The sequence below is a fragment of the Macaca nemestrina genome, chromosome 7 (assembly GCF_043159975.1).
Source record: "Macaca nemestrina isolate mMacNem1 chromosome 7, mMacNem.hap1, whole genome shotgun sequence".
NCBI lineage: Eukaryota > Metazoa > Chordata > Mammalia > Primates > Cercopithecidae > Macaca > Macaca nemestrina.
The window spans coordinates 37,234,686-37,253,754 of NC_092131.1; the positions used below are offsets into that span (position 1 = coordinate 37,234,686).

A 19,069-nucleotide genomic window follows, 5' to 3' on the forward strand; every position below is an offset into this window, starting at 1 on the left:
CTGAGACTGAGACAGGAGGCCTGGGTTTAGGGGAAAGGGCCAGATTCTTATTACTGTCACCTCACTTCCATTTCCTTTTTCTCTTCTGCTCTTGTCATCTTCACAGAAGATGAGGACAGTGAAGGCCCAGGGAGTGGAGAGAGTCGCCTACAGCATTCACCCAGCCAGTCCTACCTCTGTATCCCATTCCCTCGTGGAGAGGATGGGGATGGCCCCTCCAGTGATGGAATCCATGAGGAGCCCACCCCAGTCAACTCAGCCACCAGTACCCCTCAGCTGACGCCAACCAACAGCCTCAAGCGGGGCAGTGCTCACCACCGCCGCTGCGAGGTGGCTCTACTCGGCTGTGGGGCTGTTCTGGCAGCCACAGGCCTAGGGTTTGACTTGCTGGAAGCTGGCAAGTGCCAGCTGCTTCCCCTGGAGGAGCCTGAGCCACCAGCTCGGGAAGAGAAGAAAAGACGGGAGGGTCTTTTTCAGAGGTCCAGCCGTCCTCGTCGGAGCACCAGCCCCCCATCCCGAAAGCTCTTCAAGAAGGAAGAGCCCATGCTGTTGCTAGGAGACCCCGCTGCCTCCCTGACACTGCTCTCCCTCTCCTCCATCTCCGAGTGCAACTCCACACGCTCCCTGCTGCGCTCTGACAGCGATGAAATTGTCGTGTATGAGATGCCAGTCAGCCCAATTGAGGCCCCTCCCCTGACCCCTTGTACCCACAACCCCCTGGTCAATGTCCGAGTGGAGCGCTTCAAACGGGATCCTAACCAATCTCTGACTCCCACCCACGTCACCCTCACCGCCCCCTCGCAGCCCAGCAGTCACCGGCGGACTCCTTCTGATGGGGCCCTTAAGCCAGAGACTCTCCTAGCCAGCAGGAGCCCCTCCAGCAATGGGTTGAGCCCCAGTCCTGGAGCAGGTGAGTCTTCTTCCTCTTTTCTCTTTCCTTTGTGCCTCCTCAGGGAGTGAAGATGTTTGCAGGCCTCATTTCTCTTTGCACTTCTGGACTTGCGTGAACATCATTCCTCCTCTTAGCCAATCAAGAAATACAGATTTGGTATCTGGGAGGCAGCCAGGGCTGGCTGACTTCTCTCCGACCTGTGCCTCAGGGGTCTTCCCTGAGGATTGAAAGAAGACAGGCAGGTTCTAGGAAGAATCAGAAGACCTGGGACTCCTTTGGAATGTCCGGCCCTGAGTCTTAGGGTAGTTTTCAGGGCACAGGAAGGGAAGGAGTCTGGCTTCTAGTTATTCCCTGAGGAGGAGGATGCATTTTCCAGGAAGGAATCTTGCACTGCACGTGGGAGGGGTATTTTCTGCCACATAGCTGGGATTTTGCCTCTCATTATAGCATTAGTTCACACGCACTCAGAGGGCAGGCTTCCACCCATTCATCACACCCTTCGTCACTCACGCCTGACTCATACTTGCCTCCTCAGGCATGGAGATGAGTCCAGGTAAACTGCTATCCCTGTGCATATGACTGCCCTCAACACCTGACACACCTGGGGGCACACACTCTTTCCTGTCCTGTCTCTTTCCTGTCACCGTCTCTTGCTCCCTGGAAGACCTAAGTCTGACTTGGAAACAGCCTCTAATCCATTAGGGAAAGGGGGGATGGTAATGCCCTTTCAATGAGATTTAAATGTCAACAACAATTGTATTTAAATGTTTGACGTGACCTGCCGTCCCGTTTTTTGTTATACTCAGATATGTGACCTATTTGGGAACAGAAACCCTACATTACTCACCTTTGGACTTCTGATACCTAGCTCTGTTCCTGTCACGTGTTTATTACATGAATGAACAGTAAATGAACAGACATGCCCTTAAGTCAGGAGGCAGCAAGCTTTTTTGGTGAAGGGCCAGATAGTAAATATTTTAGGCTTTGTAGGCCGTGCAGTTTGTGTTGTAACTACTCAGCTACGCTGCCGTAGTGGGAAAGCAGACACTGGATGTGGCTGTGTTTCAATAAAATTTTGTCGTATTCCTTTTTTTCTTTTTTTTGAGACAGAGTCTCACTCTGTCACCCAGGCTGGAGTGGAGTGGTGTAATTACAGCTCACTGAAGCCTCCTGGGTTCAAGTGATCCTCTTGCCTCAGCTTCCCAAGTAGCTGGGACTACAGGCATGGACCACCATGCCTGGCTAATTTCCCAAAAAAATTTTGTAGAGATGGGGTTTCATCATGTTGCCTAGCCTGGTCTTGAACTCCTGGGGTTAAGTGATCCTCCTGCCTTGTCCTCCCAAAGTGCTGGGATTATAGGCATGAGCCACTGCACTCCACCTAAAACCTTGTTTATAAACACAGGTGGCTAGCTTGTGTGTCATTTGCCAACATCTGCCTTAAGTTATTTCATTACAGATATGACCCCCATATCTCCTATTATTCTTACCAGATACAGGGATCATGGCCTTCTAGTTCACTACTGTATCCCCAGTGCCTCCCAGTAGGTGCTCCACAAACGTTTGATGATTCATGTTCTCCTGAGTGCATAGGGATATGGTAGTGTTGTGGGAGAGTAGTGGATATCTAACCCCGAAATATGGCACATCATCTGATGCTTCTCCCTTTGTCTTTTTGACCAGGAATGTTGAAAACCCCCAGTCCCAGCCGAGACCCAGGTGAATTCCCCCGTCTCCCTGACCCCAATGTGGTCTTCCCCCCAACCCCAAGGCGCTGGAACACTCAGCAGGACTCTACCTTGGAGAGACCCAAGACCCTGGAGTTTCTGCCTCGGCCACGTCCTTCTGCCAACCGGCAACGACTGGACCCTTGGTGGTTTGTGTCCCCCAGCCATGCCCGCAGCACCTCCCCAGCCAACAGCTCTAGCACAGAGACGCCCAGCAACCTGGACTCCTGCTTCGCTAGCAGTAGCAGCACTGTAGAGGAGCGGCCTGGACTTCCAGCCCTGCTCCCCTTCCAGGCGGGGCCACTGCCCCCCACCGAGCGGACGCTCCTGGACCTGGACGCAGAGGGGCAGAGTCAGGACAGCACCGTGCCGCTGTGCAGAGCGGAACTGAACACGCACAGGCCTGCCCCTTATGAGATCCAGCAGGAGTTCTGGTCTTAACATGAAAAGGATTGGGGTGGGCAAGGGGGATAGCTGGCGGAGATGAGGGGAGCTGGCGGGCACAGCCCTTTCTCAGGGTTGGACCCCCTGAGATCCAGCCCTACTTCTTGCACTGATAATGCACTTTGAAGATGGAAGGGATGGAAACAGGGCCACTTCAGAGGGTCTCCTGCCCTGCAGGGCCTTTCTACCCATGTCCACTGGAAGGGCTGTGGCCATCAGCTCTGGCTGTATAGGGGAGGGAGGGGTGCATGCATGTCCCCCACCCTCCACAGTCTTCCTTGCCTTTAGAGTGACCCTGCAGAGTCACTCAGCCAAATCTGTCTGCTGCTCCCTCTCCTCAGCCAATTGGGTGTGCGCAGAGCTGTCCTGGGGTCCCTTTGTCAGCCCCGAGTTCAGCTTCCCAAACACCAGTATTGGATATTCTGTGATTGATTTTGCTCCTCCTCCACTGTACCCCAACACCCAGGAATGGGAATCTGGCTTGGTTCGAGATAGGAGCTTTTCTGTGTCCTAAGCCCTTTCATGCTAGCAGGAAGACTGAAAGTAAGGTGGCCCAGTGTGGGGTCATAGGGCTTGATAGACCTGGCACTACCTATCTGCACTTCCAGGTGCCCCACCTATTTATTTGAGCCCACAGGTGGAAAGGGGAACTGCCTCAGTGAGAACAGGGGGACGGGGGTGTTAGGAAAAATATAGTAAAGTTGCAGTGAAGAGGTTCATGAAGTATGTCCTTGTTCTTTTTGGAAACTCTCGGCAAAGGGCAAACCAGCAACTGTTGAGGGTACCCATCTAGCTACTTGGGGTCAGGACCTCATCAGACCAGGTTTGGATACATCATATGCTCATCCCAGGAATAGTTTCTTGGGGGACTCATTCACTGGTGCCAGTTCTAAGTCAGAAACAAAATTCCACTGTCTGTTCGTTTTGTTGTCTGAACTTTATGTGTTACTCCCTTCGTTTGGTCTTCACTCTAATCCCTGGAATTTGTGGGCTTTTGGTTATGTTTAGTTAGTAGATATCACTGCAGTGCCCTAGAACAGCATATGAAGTAGAATACCATATGGCCACCTAAACACTGGGACTTGGGAATTCACTCTCAACTGGGCCATCCATGTTGTGATGCCCTTGAACTAAAATGGAGCCAGCAGGAGTACCTTCTGTAAATGCATGTGGCAAAGTGCTATTTATAGGGTGCCCAGGGAGCCCCTGATGTACAATAACCTTTAGGTTCCCCATACTGGAAACTGACCAAGGCCTATGCACAGGGAGCCCCTCATGCTGGGCTCTGGACCATGAGTGGAGTAGGAAGGATAGCAGAGGCCAACCCTGACCTTTCTGGAAGTTATTTCCTTAACTTGAATGTTGAGCTTCGTCTAAAGCTTTCTCATGTATGTCTTCTCCATGCCACTACTCTGAGGCCTCCTGTGTTCTGTGTGAACAGTTGTCTTTATGTGGGAATGGCGACTTGATTGGGAGTAGTCTCGAGGTCATTCCCCTTTTCCCTCGATACTCTCTGAATGCTGCTCCACTGTCTTTTGTCTTGGAGGTCACTCAGCAGGTTCCTTGCATTTGCTGCCTGGATGTGCAGCTGGCAACAGTGATGAGTTGGTCACTGCTCTTTCTCCATAACTAGGATAGATGTCCTGCCTTGGTGATCACTAAAGGGGTGACCTTGGTTTTCAAGTTGTTCCTTGCTTTGTGAGCCCATTAGCACTGTGGTTCAAGGGGCCCACCAAGTCTTGGACAGGAAGGCACTACTGGTTTTGTTGCCCAAGATTTTGTTATTGCTTTTCTTCTGTGTCCTCCTGTTTGTTCAGTGAAGCCAGTATGTAAGATACTGTTTTTGTCCCCATTCCCCTACTCCTGGGCTAGGAGGAAAAAATGTGAATCTTACCAGCAGTTCCAGGCAACCAAATGATTGTTCTTCATTCTTGATGGGGAGAAGTACATACAAAGTCTGTTCTGACCGGGCGCGGTGGTTCACGCCTGTAATCCCAGCACTTTGGGAGGCAGAGGCGGGTGGATCACCTGAGGTCAGAAGTTCAAGACCAGTCTGACCAACATGGAGATACCCCGTCTCTACTAAAAATACAAAAAAATTACCCAAGCGTGGTGGTACATGCCTGTAATCCCAGCTACTCGGTAGGCTGAGGCAGGAGAATCGCTTGAACCTGGGAGGCAGAGGTTGCAGTGAGCCAAGATTGTGCCATTGCACTCCAGCCTGGGCAACAAAAGCGAAACTCCATCTCAAAAAAAAAGGTCTGTTCTGTGCCTTCCTTCCCCCGGGCCCTCCATCACCTCAGGCTAAGCCATGAACACATCTGTATATCCTTGGCTTCACTAAATGGCACTCTTATGGCCCTCCAAACCATGCTGCCTGTACACAATGCTCTGTGGTATGAGGCAGAGATTTTTCCTTTGCTCATTTTTAACGTTTGCCATTGTGTTAGGTTGCGGCCATCTTTCTAGATGTAGTGTAACTGATGTAGTGTAAACTGAATGATGGTCACCTGCCATTGAGTGACAGGTTGAATGCCATCCTTACTTGTCCACTGTGGGGAAAGATAAAGGAAGGCTAGGTCTTTGCTGAGGAAATAATTGTACCTGAAAGAAGCCAAAAGTAGGGTTATCTAAAGGTGCTACTGTGAGCATCCATGAAGAAGGAACAGTTACCATCTCTCAACTCCTACACACCTGGTCTCTGATGGGCCCTGACTGCTGCACTCTCTCTGTGGGGCAAGGCTGGAGATGGGCTAAGGATCTGTATAGTAGTGGCAGGTTTCAGTGGCTTTCTCTTCACTCGGGTTCCCTTGTTCTGTGGTCCTGGTCAGGAGCAGGCCTGAAGCTGTGAATGAAGCCACTTGAATGGCTGTAGCCGGTCCCCCTTTCCCCTGCCTTCCCTTTGCACAAAGACACATTCCTTCTACTCCTGGCAGGTGCTCAACTTCATGGAAGATGATAATAGGAGCAGTTACTGTTCTCTGCCCCTGCTCCTTGGGTTCTTCAGCTCCTTCCGCTGATTCGGATTAGCCCCTGTTGACCCCCTTGGGAATCCAGACTGCTGCCAGGAGGCTGAGTAGATACCTCAGTTATGTGTATGTTATTTCTGAGAGGCTTTGGCGGATCTTCTTCACTTGGCATCCTGTGGCATCCCTAGGGTCTGGTGGTAACAATAGCCACGATGATACCTTACATTTGGACAACTCAGAACAGTGCTAACTTTTCCTCCTGACCTTTGCAAAATGACATCATTTTCCTTGTACATTTGATACACTTGCTAGTAGAGAAGGGGAAATGCTTAAAGATGAAAATTCAAATGAAGAGAAATGAAAAAGTGGCTTGGACTAATTGCTGAGTGAGGCCACCGGGCTCAGAACTGAACAAAATGCAGAATGGCTGCATTCACCATTCTGCTTTTGCTGTGTGGTCATAGGCTTGTCTCTTTAGCCCCTTTCAGATTTCCTTCCTTTAAAAGCAATCATCACATGCTTTCCTCTCAAGGGGGTTGGGTGTATGTATCAGAAGGTCAGTGAAGCTCCGTAGCTCCTTGCCAGCTCCTTCATCTCTACAGGATGAATCGCTGAGAGTGTGGCTCTCGTCACCTTTGCCTTGAGGGAACTTGCCTTTTCTTTCGTCCTCTGGCTTCTGGAAGAGGAGTGATTTGGAGGTGGCTGAGCATGACTAATGGGAGCCCCCGTCAGGCCCATGCCCTTCTGCCACATTTATGTAGCACCTGGTATTGACAAGCATTCTTTCCTAATTCCCCCACTTAACTTGTTGGACGCTGTCTGCCAATGTCATCCTCACCATTTGTGTCTTACAGAGAAGGAAATGGGAGAGGGAGGTTGGTAGCAACATCGGAGTGACGGTTGGTTGTCTCTCATTTCTTGGGGTCATCAGTCTGATTTGTTTAGAGCCTGGAATCATCCCAGTTCCTGGAAGAATCTTTGGAAAAGGGTCCCCTTACCCTTGGGATATGTGTCATGGTCACTAAGCCCCCTTTCCCTCAGGCTGCTGTTGCTCAGGGACACAATGAGATACCCCTAGGACATCTAGACCTGACTTTTCATGAACTCTTTTGCCTCTGTGGTCCTCACATTATAGTCCTCCCTCTCTCTTCCTTCCGTTGTGTGAAGGAGACACCTCCTGAGCAATCCTAACTCATCCAGCTCACTTTCAACAAAGCAAAGAGCAGAGGACACTGAAGACTGGATGGCTGTGAATGGCACACCTTGGGGTTGAAACCATGTTGGCAGGAACCTGGTGATCCAAGCTGCCTACTTCCTGGGTGTGTGAATTTGCACACATCTTTTCCCCTCTCTGGACTTCATAAGCCTACTGTGAACTGGGGACGATGCTATCTACTTTCCCTCCTGAAGCCCTTCTAACTTTAAAATGTATGGTCCTGGAACCATGAGTCCTGCGCAGAAACTGCAGCCTTGCCAGATCACTTCCCTTGGTACAGAAAAGTGTGCGTGTGTATGAAATATATGTACGGTTTTATGTCAAAAACAGTCGAATGTCAGCTGTTACATATGGTTCACCCTAATGTACCTGCCTCTCTCTTTGGCCTTAGGTCTGAGAATGACTTGTCTTTGTCAAGGTATACTATTGTTAGAAAGACATTACCAAATGCATCTCTTCTTTCGGATCAGCATATTCCTAGATTAGGAATTCAAATTAATGAAAATTCACATGTGAAAGGAAAATCCATTGCTATTGCTGGGCTTTTCCCTGGCATTGCTACCTGGGTGGGTGCTCACCACTTCAGGTGCTGATGTTGGAAGGCAGGAGGAGGAAGCTGAAATCCTGTCGATTAAGGCTAATGAACAGGGCTTAGGTGCCTAATTAGTGTGACTCAGCCCGGGACTTCTGGTTAGCTGTGCAGGCCAGGTGAGTCTCTTATGGACTTCCTCTCAGAATGCTGTTTCTCATTTTGTCCTGATGAGATATTGACAGTCATGTACACCCGCTTCCTCATCCATTTCCTGTCTTGGGCCCTGGAAGTACCATGGCCTCCGTAAGCTACCTAGGGAACCCTGGCTTTGCTCTTCAGCATTTTGGGCTCACTCCATGATCAGGAGCCAGTAGGACTGGTCCTCCCTGATTCTTACTGCCTGTGGTTCCCCATCCCCTACAGGGAGCCTGCTTTGGGCCTTGAGCTGGAAAGGGAGAAGAGCCTTGGGGTCCAGCTGGTTGTGGGAGCTGAGTTTTTCCACACCACTCTTTGTTAACCCTTGGAAACAGACCCACCTTTGCCCTGACCCATCTTCCTACCTGTCTGGTCTGACCTGCCCTCCTAGTTTTACTAGGCTGATTGGCAGGTGTGGACATTATAGGAGTCTATCGAGATAGGTGTCTAACTAGGTGTCTCAGGATTGGACAGCAGAATACAATTCCAGGGGTGCACAGACAGGCCTCTCCTACCGGGACATGAGGGATAGACGTCTGGGCATTCTGAACCTAGAGGTCAGAGTAGTCACAAGCGGAGCCTTGGGGAGCGAGGGCCCCGGGGACGTCGTGTTCCTTGCCCTACACTCACTGAAGTCCAAGGCCAGGTTTCAGAAGTAGTATGCTGCCCGTTCCTGAGATCCTTCACACCTGGACACCAACCCAGACAAAACCTGACTTAAAATTTTGATACTGTATTCATCGTGGAATTTTTCAGTAACTCTGATTTTTAAAAAATATTGCATTGGAATATGATTTATCTTGATTACTGAGGTTCTTTGTTTTTTGGCGCCCCCTTAAATTTTAACCCAAGGCGAGGGCCTCACTCCACTCTAGACGCAGCCCTGCCTGCCCTCTGTGAGGGGGCTTAGGTACCACTGTGAAATAGGTTTTATGTTTTTTTTCTTGCCCTTCCCCTCAAGTCCTGAGTGAGGCAGCAGCTCTCTGGGGGGTGCTCCCATTTAAATAGGAGTGTGTAGACTTACAGCAATGAAACATCTAGGAGCTTTTAACTTTGGATCTACACCTGGGTGTGACAGTTCCTTGGTGTTCTCTGGCTGCCTTTCTGGCTGTCTGCAGCCCTGAGGGCACTTGTGTGTGTGTATGTTCCCTGGAGAAGGGAAGTGATTACGGCAGAGAGGCTCCTTTAGATTCTCATCTTAAACCTCTTTGGAACATGTTTGAATTCCAGAAGTGAATGAACTTCATTCATTCTCTCCTCCAGATTTCAGAAGGGACTGAAGTGAATGGAGGCTTTTTCACTCCCTGGCATGCCAAGAGCCACGATCCCTAGCTCTGTGCCTGCCCAGTGAGTCTTCAGAATTTGGCCATCGCATCCTCTGCTAGTATCATTTCCACCACCCTCCTCATCTTCTGTCGTCTTTATTTCATTCTTATCGTTTATCTCTACCTCCAGTTCAGATGCCATGCTGGCTGTGGCTGTTCATCACCATCAGACTGAGACGTAGATGTATCCCGGCCTGCTTATGAAGACTGATAATACATGATAATTTTTTTCCATGTGGAGGGGTGGTGCTGTCCTAGTGATTCACATATATGCGTAATTTTTGACTCCTTACAATAATTCTGGGATGTGGGTGTTACCCCCATCTAAGGATGTGGAAACCAAGGCTCTGATGACTCTGTAATTTGCCCAGGGTCACACTGCTAGGAAGCAAGTTGCTAATCTGCTGGGTTGCAAAGTCACCTGTCTTTTTCCTCTGAGCACATTTCTAAGCCACTGCTTAGAAGCTCTTGAGATAAAGTTGGCCTAGCTCAGGTCCACCTAGGTTTTGAGATTGCCCTTTGCCCAAGGAGGAGCTGTGTCCTTGGCTCGCCTGTCATCTGCCTGTGACCGGACTTGCACCCTCACAGGTCTCAGCTGACATCCTCAATGCTGCTGGCTGCCTTCCTCTCCCTGTTTCCTCTCCATGACTCCAGGGGTTTGAAGCACACAAGAGCTGGACATGTCAATTCTGTAGCTCTTCTCCCAACACCACTGAAGGCCATGAGCCTCTCTCCTCTGTTTCCAGCCCGCAGGTGCCCTGTTGCTGCTCTTCATTCCAGCTTCTCCTCACTTTTCTGTCAGTCTCTGAAGCTTGGAAGCCTTACTATAGCTTGTGTCTCCTCCCTGGGCGCTTGAGGTCAGGCTTTTGCCTCTTTGTCGCATTGAGCCACATGCCCTTGATACCCAGTTGTAGCAAAGAAGGGAGGTGATGAACTTGCTTACTTTCTTCTCTGATGTCCCTCCCTACGCATCCTGCACATTCGCCCACAACCACTCCCCACCGAAACCCAGATATGTTATAGTCTAAGGCTTTTAGAGGATTAAGGAAAGGAGTTGGAGGTGGGTTTTACTTAGTTCACAGAAAAGCTTTCTTTGGGATTTTTCCTCCCCCTTAGGGCTTTTAAGTCTAGGTGAAGTGAAAGTTCACGTATGTGTTTGTTTGTTTCCTCTGTAATTAGCTACTAGTTTTTATCCCTAGACCTTCTCTGCTCCAATGTCTTGTCCATGTGTCCTGACCCTGTGTCCTTGAATTCCCACTTTGCTTTGGGATTTAAGTTATTGTATGTTGTCAACAATATTTAAAGATGAAAAAGTTCTGAAGGAAACTTATCAGGTTCTTTCCTTTGGCTTTTTTTTTCTTTCGAGGTACTGTAAATTGTTAACTAGGGATGCCAAGCAGGCTTGGTTCAATGGCTAAACCTCTTATTGTATTACAGTGTAATGCTGATCTCAGCCTGGTCTCAACGCCAGAGCACACAGAGACTTGAATAAAACTGTTATAACGATTACCTCTGGTTTGTTGTGGTTCTTTGTAAACGCATCCTTTCCTGTTTTGTTTTGTTTTTTGGAGACGGAGTCTCTCTCTGTTGCCCAGGTTGGAGTGCAGTGGTGCTATCTCAGCTCACCGCAACCTCCACCTCCCAGGTTCCAGCAGTTATCCTGCCTCAGCCTCTCAAGTAGCTGGGATTACAGGCACCCACCACCACGACCACCTAATTTTTTGTATTTTTAATGGAGATGGAGTTTCATCATGTTGGCCAGGCTGGTCTTGATCTCCTGACCTCAGGTGATCCACCCGCCTTGGCCTCCCAAAGTGCTGGGATTATAGGCGTGAACCACTGCGCCCAGCCTCTTTTTTCTTTCTAATTAAACTGAATGCTTAAGGAACTGGGCTGTTTCCAGGGAGTTTTCATAGGGAAAAAAATAATTGGAGAAAGATGGAAATGCTGCAGAAAAGAGGAGGTGGGTGAGAAGCCTCTCTGAGAGTCTAAGAGCCTCCAGCAGGATCATGGGGGCCTTTGTGAATGACACTGCCGAACGGTGCAGTCTCTGCTCACAGTTGACTTTCCAATAGCTCGTGGATTTTGGCTTTCAGAGCTGCTTGTGAGTATGGGCTGTCTCCTACTCCCTACCCCTAACCATGCTGACGTTCCTGGTGAAGTTGTGAATGGAGCTAAGAGGACAAACACATGGAGTTGTAGACATGTGAATAAGACTTGCTGGCTGTGGGTCACAGATTCCTTGTGGCTCTGATGCTCTTAATGGCACTTGTCAGCTGTGTGACCTTGGCAAGTCACTTAACCTCTCTGGTCCTCTTCTGGAGCAAGCTGATCACAAAGCAGCCTTTGTGCTCTCACTTTCCATGATTTTGTGTTAGGTGGGGATGAGGATAAAAGCAGACAGGATGAATCTTGTTTGAGGCCATGCTTCACTGCTTGAATCCTCTATTTCATCACTCAGCTGCAGGTGGAAAAAATGAGTTCTGAACTTAGTCAGATACCCTCATGCGTGAATATAACCTTTCATTTCTCCCTGACCTCTTTGCCCTTTTCTCTGACACCTGGGGAGGGGTGACTCTGAGGTGGGGTTGTGTGCTGGATGCTTGGATTGTGAGGGCAAGGCTGACCTTTTGCTGAGCCTTGAAGTTAGTTTGACCAGGATCCAGAAAACCTTTGTAAAGCCAACTGGGCAAAGATGAAAAATTGACCAATCTCCTTGCTGGTGCCATATGGAAAGGTGCCATACTGTTTTTGTTTTGTTTTGTTGAGACAGAGTCTTGCTGTGTCACCCAGGCTGGAATGCAGTGGTGCGATCTCAGCTCTCTGCAACCTCTGCCTCCTGGGTTCAAGTGATTCTCCTGCCTCAGCCTCCCCAGTAGCTGGGACTACAGGCACATGCCACCATGCCCAGCTAATTTAGTATTTTTAGTAGAGATGGAGTTTTGCCATGTTGGCCAGGCTGGTCTCAAACTCCTGATCTCAGGTGATCTCCCCACCTCGGCCTCCCAAAGTGCTGGGATTTCAGACATGAGCTAGGTCACCCGGCCAGGCACCATATACTGTTAATATGTATACAAATTGCTACATGTTTCTGGAAAGCAGCTTGGCCATATGGTATTAAGAACTACAACACAGGCCTAGTCATTCCATTACTGCTCTATAGTAATAAAAACTAGTTCAATGTGTCAACCGTTGCACTAAGACCTAACCTATGTTATCTCATTTACAATATTTCAACGTCTTTAAGAGTAGGTCCATTATTATCTCCATTTTACATTGAAGAAAGTGAGGGCCAGAGGGTCGAGTAACATGCCCGAGACCACACAACTGGCAAATAGTGGAGCTGTGACTTGTCTGATTCTGGTGTCTGCGTTTGTATCATAAGATTGAGTTGGGGTCGGGCGCGGTGGCTCATGCCTGTAATCCCAGCATTTTGGGAGGCCGAGGCGGGTGAATCACGTGAGGTCTGGAGTTCGAGACCAGCCTGACCAACATGGAGAAACCCCGTTTCTACTAAAATTACGAAATTAGCCGGTGTAATGGCACATGCTTGTAATCTCAGCTACTTGGGAGGCTGAGTGAGGCAGGAGAATCACTTGAACGAGAGGTTGCGGTGAGCCGAGATCACACTATTGCCCTCCAGCCTGAGCAACAAGAGCGAAACTCCTGTCTAAAAACAAAACAAAACAAAAAAAAACAAAACAACTGAGTTGAATCCAGATAAAGATTTACAAGTCATCCCACGTTGTTTATAGGATCATTCAAGAGACTACAAATGACCCAAATAAGAATTTGGGTCTTCTTCCACCCTCTTCCTCACCCAACAACATGGAATCTGATACAGTGAGAGCAAGAAGGCTCTCTTCACAAACTAGAAACTGTCTAAATGCCCAACAACAGGGGGTTGCTTAAACTCTGCTTTTCAAGGCATTTATTGGGTACCTTCCTGTGCCAGGTACCAGCTGGACACTAGAGATTTGCAGCTTCTTTAGCCAGATTCTCAAAGACTATATTGTCTGGTGGGAGAGACCAAAATATGAAGAAATCTGTTTAATATAATGTAGTAAGCGCCATGACGGGGTGCTAAAGGAGCACCGTGGGCTGGGTTTGGCCTGAGCTGGGGCTTCACTCCGTGGAGGAGACAGATCCTGAGCTGAGTCCTAAAGAATAAAAGATACCAAGGCAGGAGATGGCGAGATGCTCCCTCTCCTCTCAGGCAGCACAATTCTGTCTCCACCTTTTTTAAAAAAGTAAACCTTGTAATGCCTCACCCTGGGGTCCTAGCGCTAGTTTTATAATGTACCATGTGAGATATTATGTGGCCATTAGATTGTTCATGAATAGGTTATTCATGAAGTTAAATTTTTCATGAATAAGAAAATGTGAAAATGCTCATGATAAGCTAAATGATAGGATACAAAAAATTTCAAAAGCAATTTGATCCCCATTATATACAGAAAATATATTTACATTTAAAAAAATACACACCTGACAGGCACAGGAAAAAGACTGGGAGAAAGTCAGTTATCTTCGTGGGGAGGTATCATAGATGGTTTTAAAATGTTCTTTTGGAATTTATTAAACTTTAAAAAAATGAATATATGTTACTTTTCTATTCAGCAAAACAATGGCAAATGAAGTAGTTTGAGGATGCTTTCCCATGCTAACCAGGTTCCTTTGCAGGTGTTCCAGAGGCCACTGGCTTCAAGGTTGTCCCCTGCCCTGAGCAGTATAACAAGGTGATTCCAGAAGCCCTGCTTATGGAAGGTAGAACTAGGGCCAACTTCCTGTTCCCCCTCACCCCTTTCTTCATCCCTTCCTTCCAGTGGAGAGATGGTGCTGGAATGGTGAGCACATGCAGACTGCTAGCAGAATCCAGTGAGGACACATGAACAGAGAACGTTCTAAGAAGGAGGTGCTGTGGGGGTTTCCTAGGGGCACAGCTGGTTAGGGATGTCAGGTCCTGCACAGGCAAACAGCACATTCCTACAACACAAGTGCACACCCTTCTGTGAAAGGAGCTGCGCCAGGCCTGGGTCCACCACACCCTGTTTATGCGCCTGTGGAATGTGCATCATTCAAGGCTGGGGCTGATATCCTAATCCTCTGAGCCCTTGGTCCCCACCCGATCTAGTCCAACTAGCTCAAGCTGGAGAACATGTTTTGGCATAAGGGGGTGGGGTGGAGATAAGGGCGGGGGTCTGCTGCTCTATCCCCTCCTCCTCTCAGTCATTGGTCACACTGCTGCCGTCCAACCAGGGGAGCCTGTTGTGGGGTCTCAGTGGGAGGCACTGGACACTTCTTTGTGATGGAAGGACAATGGGGAGGCTTGAGAAAGATCAGCCCTAGGAAATGTGCTCGTGGAACACAGGTTGGATCATGCCATGCCCAACGTCTGCAGGAAAGGATCCACATTCTTGAGCACAGCCTTAAGGACCCCACCCGATCTGACCCCAGTCTACCTTCCCATCACAATTTCCCTGTCTCCAGTCCTTCCCCATCCCTAAGATTCAACACTTCTCTGCTTCCTGAAACACTTAATTTTCCAGGAATGGAGGCCTTATGCTTGAGAGAGTATTATCCTCTTTATGAACTGTCTTTCTGACTATCTGCCCTGGTGTCTAAGAAGACTGCAACCTGTAAGTGGTCACCAAATTAAGTGGTCAAGCCAAGTGCTGTGGCTCATGCCTGTAATCCCAGCACTTTGGGAGGCAGAGGCTGGTGGATCACCTGAGGTCAGGAGTTCGAGACCAGCCTGGCAAATGTGGTGAAACCCTGTCTCTACTAAAAATACACACACACAAAAATTAGCCAGGTGTGATGGCTTGTGACTGTAGTCCCAGCTACTCGAGAGGCTTAGGCAGAAGAATTGCTTGAACCCGGGAGGCAGAGGTTGCAGTGAGCCAAGATGGCACAACTGCACGGCAGCCTGGGTGATATAGTGAGATTCTGTCTAAAAAAAAATAAATAAGTGGTCAAATGTGAGGGAAGGAGATAAGACAAGATGGGAAAGAGAAGAAAGGAATAGAGATCACATTTCATCCTCCAGAAGATGACAGTCTCCCTGGTGAGACTGAACATGCTAGGATGCAGTGGAGAAGCATACCAAGAACCACGGGACACCTGCAGATGGAGAGACGTCCTGAGGGCCATGGCTAGTGTGGAGTGGCCCGATAAAGTAGCATCAATTCCCACCTAGTTCTGTGCTTTACCCAACCTGAAAAGAAAGATCCATCCCTCTGATCCTCTGACAAATGGTTTTCGAGGGCCTACTCTGGTCCCAGTTGCAATGTAACTGGCAAATTCCAGTTCTGTGTGGGAGCAGACAGGTCAACGAGTGAGGCACTCTCATGACAGTAAGATGCAGTGGGGGATGGCGCTGTATGGAAAGGCATTCCCCATCTAAAAGCATGTCCTTAGCTAATGCTCAAACACATCATCTCTGTGTTTTAAAACCCCTGAGGGTGAATGGGACAGAAAATGACGGCCACTTTTTTTATTTTGCCATCTAGTGGGGAAAATCAGCTTACCCAGCAATGAAGGCAGTATGATCATCTATATTTCAATATCTATCTGTCTGTCTATGTCTATCTCTGTCTTTATATCTACATTTCCTATATGGAGAGACAGAGAGAGATAGGCACAAATAGGCAGACAAGAGGTGAGAAGTGATGTCCAAGTTGAGACCTGGAAGATGAAGAAGACTTAAATAGTCCTGGGAGGTGGTGTTAATGGAGAAGCCAGGTGTTGGGGGCAGCTGGGTAAAGGGGATTTTATCCTCTGCCAGCTCACTTACCTTAAATTCCTTATCTCACGGGAGCACTTGTTGTTGCAGCCTTTTCTTTGTGATAAGCACTAGTGTTAGGCAGTAACTGGTAGGCAAAAAAAGATGAATTTTTACATAGGTGGGAGATGAAGTGGGTGCTTCCACCTGGGTCCTGCCTGTGCTATTTAGTTTGCCCTAGGGTGAGGAAAAACATGTGTAAACACTCATAGGTGGGAATTGAACAATGAGAACACTTGGACACAGGAAGAGCCTGTCATGGGGTGGGGGCAGGGTGCTGAAGGATAGCATTAGGAGCTATACCTAATGTAAATGACGAGTTAATGGGTGCAGCGCACCGACATGGCACATGTATACATATGTAACAAACCTGCACGTTGTGCACATGTACCCTAGAACTTAAAGTATAATAATTTTTAAAAATGCATTCAAAGTCCAAGATAGAACAGCAGGTTTTAGCATAACAGTACCAAAAGTTCATGGATGTGGTTTCAGATTCTTCATTCCAACTAACTTTTAAGGAGCCATAACTTGTGGAGTTTTGGAATGGTATCAAAGAAGAATACCCACAATGATCTTCAAAGGCTATTAAAATACTCATTACTTCTCCAACTATGTATCTGTGTGAGGCCAGATTTTCTTCATATGTTTCAACTAAAACAAGATATTGGAACAGATTGAACACAGAAGTAGATATGAAACTTTAGGTGTCTTTTAAGTCAGACATTAAAGAGATGTGCAAAAATGTAAAATAATGCCACTCTTCCTAAATTTGTTTTTGTTTTGGAAAATACAGATTTTTTCATTAAAATTTCATTAAAAATTCATTAAAATTTTTCATTAAAATTTCATTAAAAATAACGTAAACGTTATTTATTTTAAACATTTATTATTGTTATTTTAAAATGGATCAATAAATGTTTTCCAAAATTTTTCAGTTTCATTTTTCTTTTTTTTCTTTTTAGAGATGGAGTCTTGCTCTGTCGCCCAGACTGGAGTGTAATGGCACAATATCAGCTCACTGCAACTTCTGCCTCCCAGTTCCAGCGATTCTCCTGCCTCAGTCTACCGAGTAGCTGGGTGCCTGCCACCGTGCCTGGCTAATTTTTGTAATTTTAGTAGAGACAGGGATTCACCATGTTGGCCAGGTTGGTCTCAAACTCCTGACTTCAAGTGAACCGCCCACCTTGGCCTCCCAAAGTGTTGGGATTACAGCGTCAGCCACCATGCCCGACCAGTTTCATTTTTGAATAGGATAACTGTGATAGATATAACACATACTCAGGTGCTCTTTGGGGTCTTCGATTTTTTTTTTTTTTTTTCTAAATACGTTTTTAAAGGGTACTGGAACATTTGAAACACCACCAGATGGCGCTGATGAGAATAACGAACAGCTTTTGTGTGCGCGTGAAAGAAAGGGAGAGAGGGGAGAAGAGAAAGGGAGAGAGGGAAAATATAAAAGTGGGATGATAGTAGTGAGTTTTATGATACGAAATTTCCTAATAGCAGTGGTATTTGTAGTCGCTATAGGAAAAAAGTGACAGGCCTGGGAACCTAATCAATAGGTTTCTGCAATCTAAATTAGATGAGCAGATTTATGCCAAATAATATGTTGGGCCTTTTTTTTTTTTTTTTTTTTTTTTTTACTTCCTCTAACAAAAGCTAAGCACATTCCTTGGAGGAGTTCCCTGCAGCCTCAGAAACTCAGCAGATTAAACTGAAAGGGTTCAATCTTTTCCATTTTGTGTTGCTAATAACATAACATGAATCTCTGAGACTTAGAAGTGAAATTTAGGCAGAGTCATTCCAGGAAAGAGTGCACTATAGAAACCTCACAGCCTGCAGCTTAGCCTCATGGGTTCTTGGAAGCCTTAAGTGGGGAGGAGGAAGTTGGAGTGGAGGCTGCTGAGCTGGGGACGGGAGAGGCTACCTCTGAGATAGAGTTAGCTGGGTCTCTGGGTGACAAAATTGGATAAACGGCAGAGCTTTGTGTGAGGAACTATAAACAGGCATGGGAAAACTTGGAGCCAAATTTATTTTTCTTTCAAGGGCTGTCGGAAATAGCTGACAAAGGCTAGAATTCCTTTCCAGAGCAGAAATTTTTGTTTTGTTTTGTTTTGTTTTGTTTTTTTGAGACGGAGTCTCGCTCTGTCGCCCAGGCTGGAGTGCAGTGGTGCGATCTCAGCTCACTGCAAGCTCGGCCTCCCGGGTTCACGCCATTCTCCTGTCTCAGCCTCCCGAGTAGCTGGGACTACAGGCATCCGCCACCACGCCCGGCTAATTTTTTTGTATTTTTAGTAGAGACGGGATTTCACCGTATTAGCCAGGATGGTCTCGATCTCCTGAACTCATGATCCGCCCGCCGCCGTCTTCCAAAGTGCTGGGATTACAGGCGTGAGCCACCGCGCCCGGGCTTAGAGCTGAAGTTTTTATTGGCAATGCTCTTTTAAGGGCCACTAATAAGAAGAAAAGCAAGAGTCTGACCTGAAGGCTGGCTTCGTAAGTGGGTTCATGAGCTGCTGAAGAAGTGGGTGCAGTGGGGTATCAACCCTCCCTCCCCTGCAGGCTGGGGGAGTACTCACATATTCACAAACACTTTTGGGGAACCCACTATCTCTGTGCTACGCACTATGCAAGTTGCTGGAGCTACAGCAGAGACTGAAATAGACATGGTCCCTACCCTCAAGAGGACTTGTTTGACAAAACAAAGTCAATACTGAAGAAATCTAAACATTTTCATGGCAATGCCCCCACCCCCCACCCTGCCCCACAATTGAGTTTTAAAGTGTTTTCCTAGTCCACTCGGCTTGTTCTCCAGTAAAACATAATCAGCGCAACTGGCCAAGTCTAATGGCAGGTTTTCCACATGAAGATGAGAGTCAGTATGATACTGAAAGGGGCTCAGAAGGGCGGGGGTGCTGCTTCACCTTGACTGCCCTTTCTTCTTTCCTTTCCCCCTTCCTGCCCTCCTTCTTCCTACAAATA

At 47.7% G+C, this 19,069-nt stretch overlaps 1 protein-coding gene across 3 annotated transcripts in view; it reads left to right on the forward strand.

Moving 5' to 3' along the window:
- Positions 1-10,809, forward strand: part of LOC105494312 (mitogen-activated protein kinase kinase kinase 9) — an 88,935-nt gene extending 78,126 nt beyond the window's left edge. For 2 of the 3 annotated variants that reach the window (XM_071099948.1, XM_011762641.3), the window contains 2 exons: positions 107-910; positions 2,576-10,809. In XM_071099948.1, coding sequence (XP_070956049.1) covers positions 107-910; positions 2,576-3,060 — 1,289 coding nt within the window. In that variant the 3' untranslated portion in view covers positions 3,061-10,809. The remainder of the gene's footprint in view (positions 1-106; positions 911-2,575) is intronic. The other variant, XM_071099947.1, reaches the window with a different exon arrangement.
- The last annotated feature ends 8,260 nt before the right edge of the window (positions 10,810-19,069 follow it).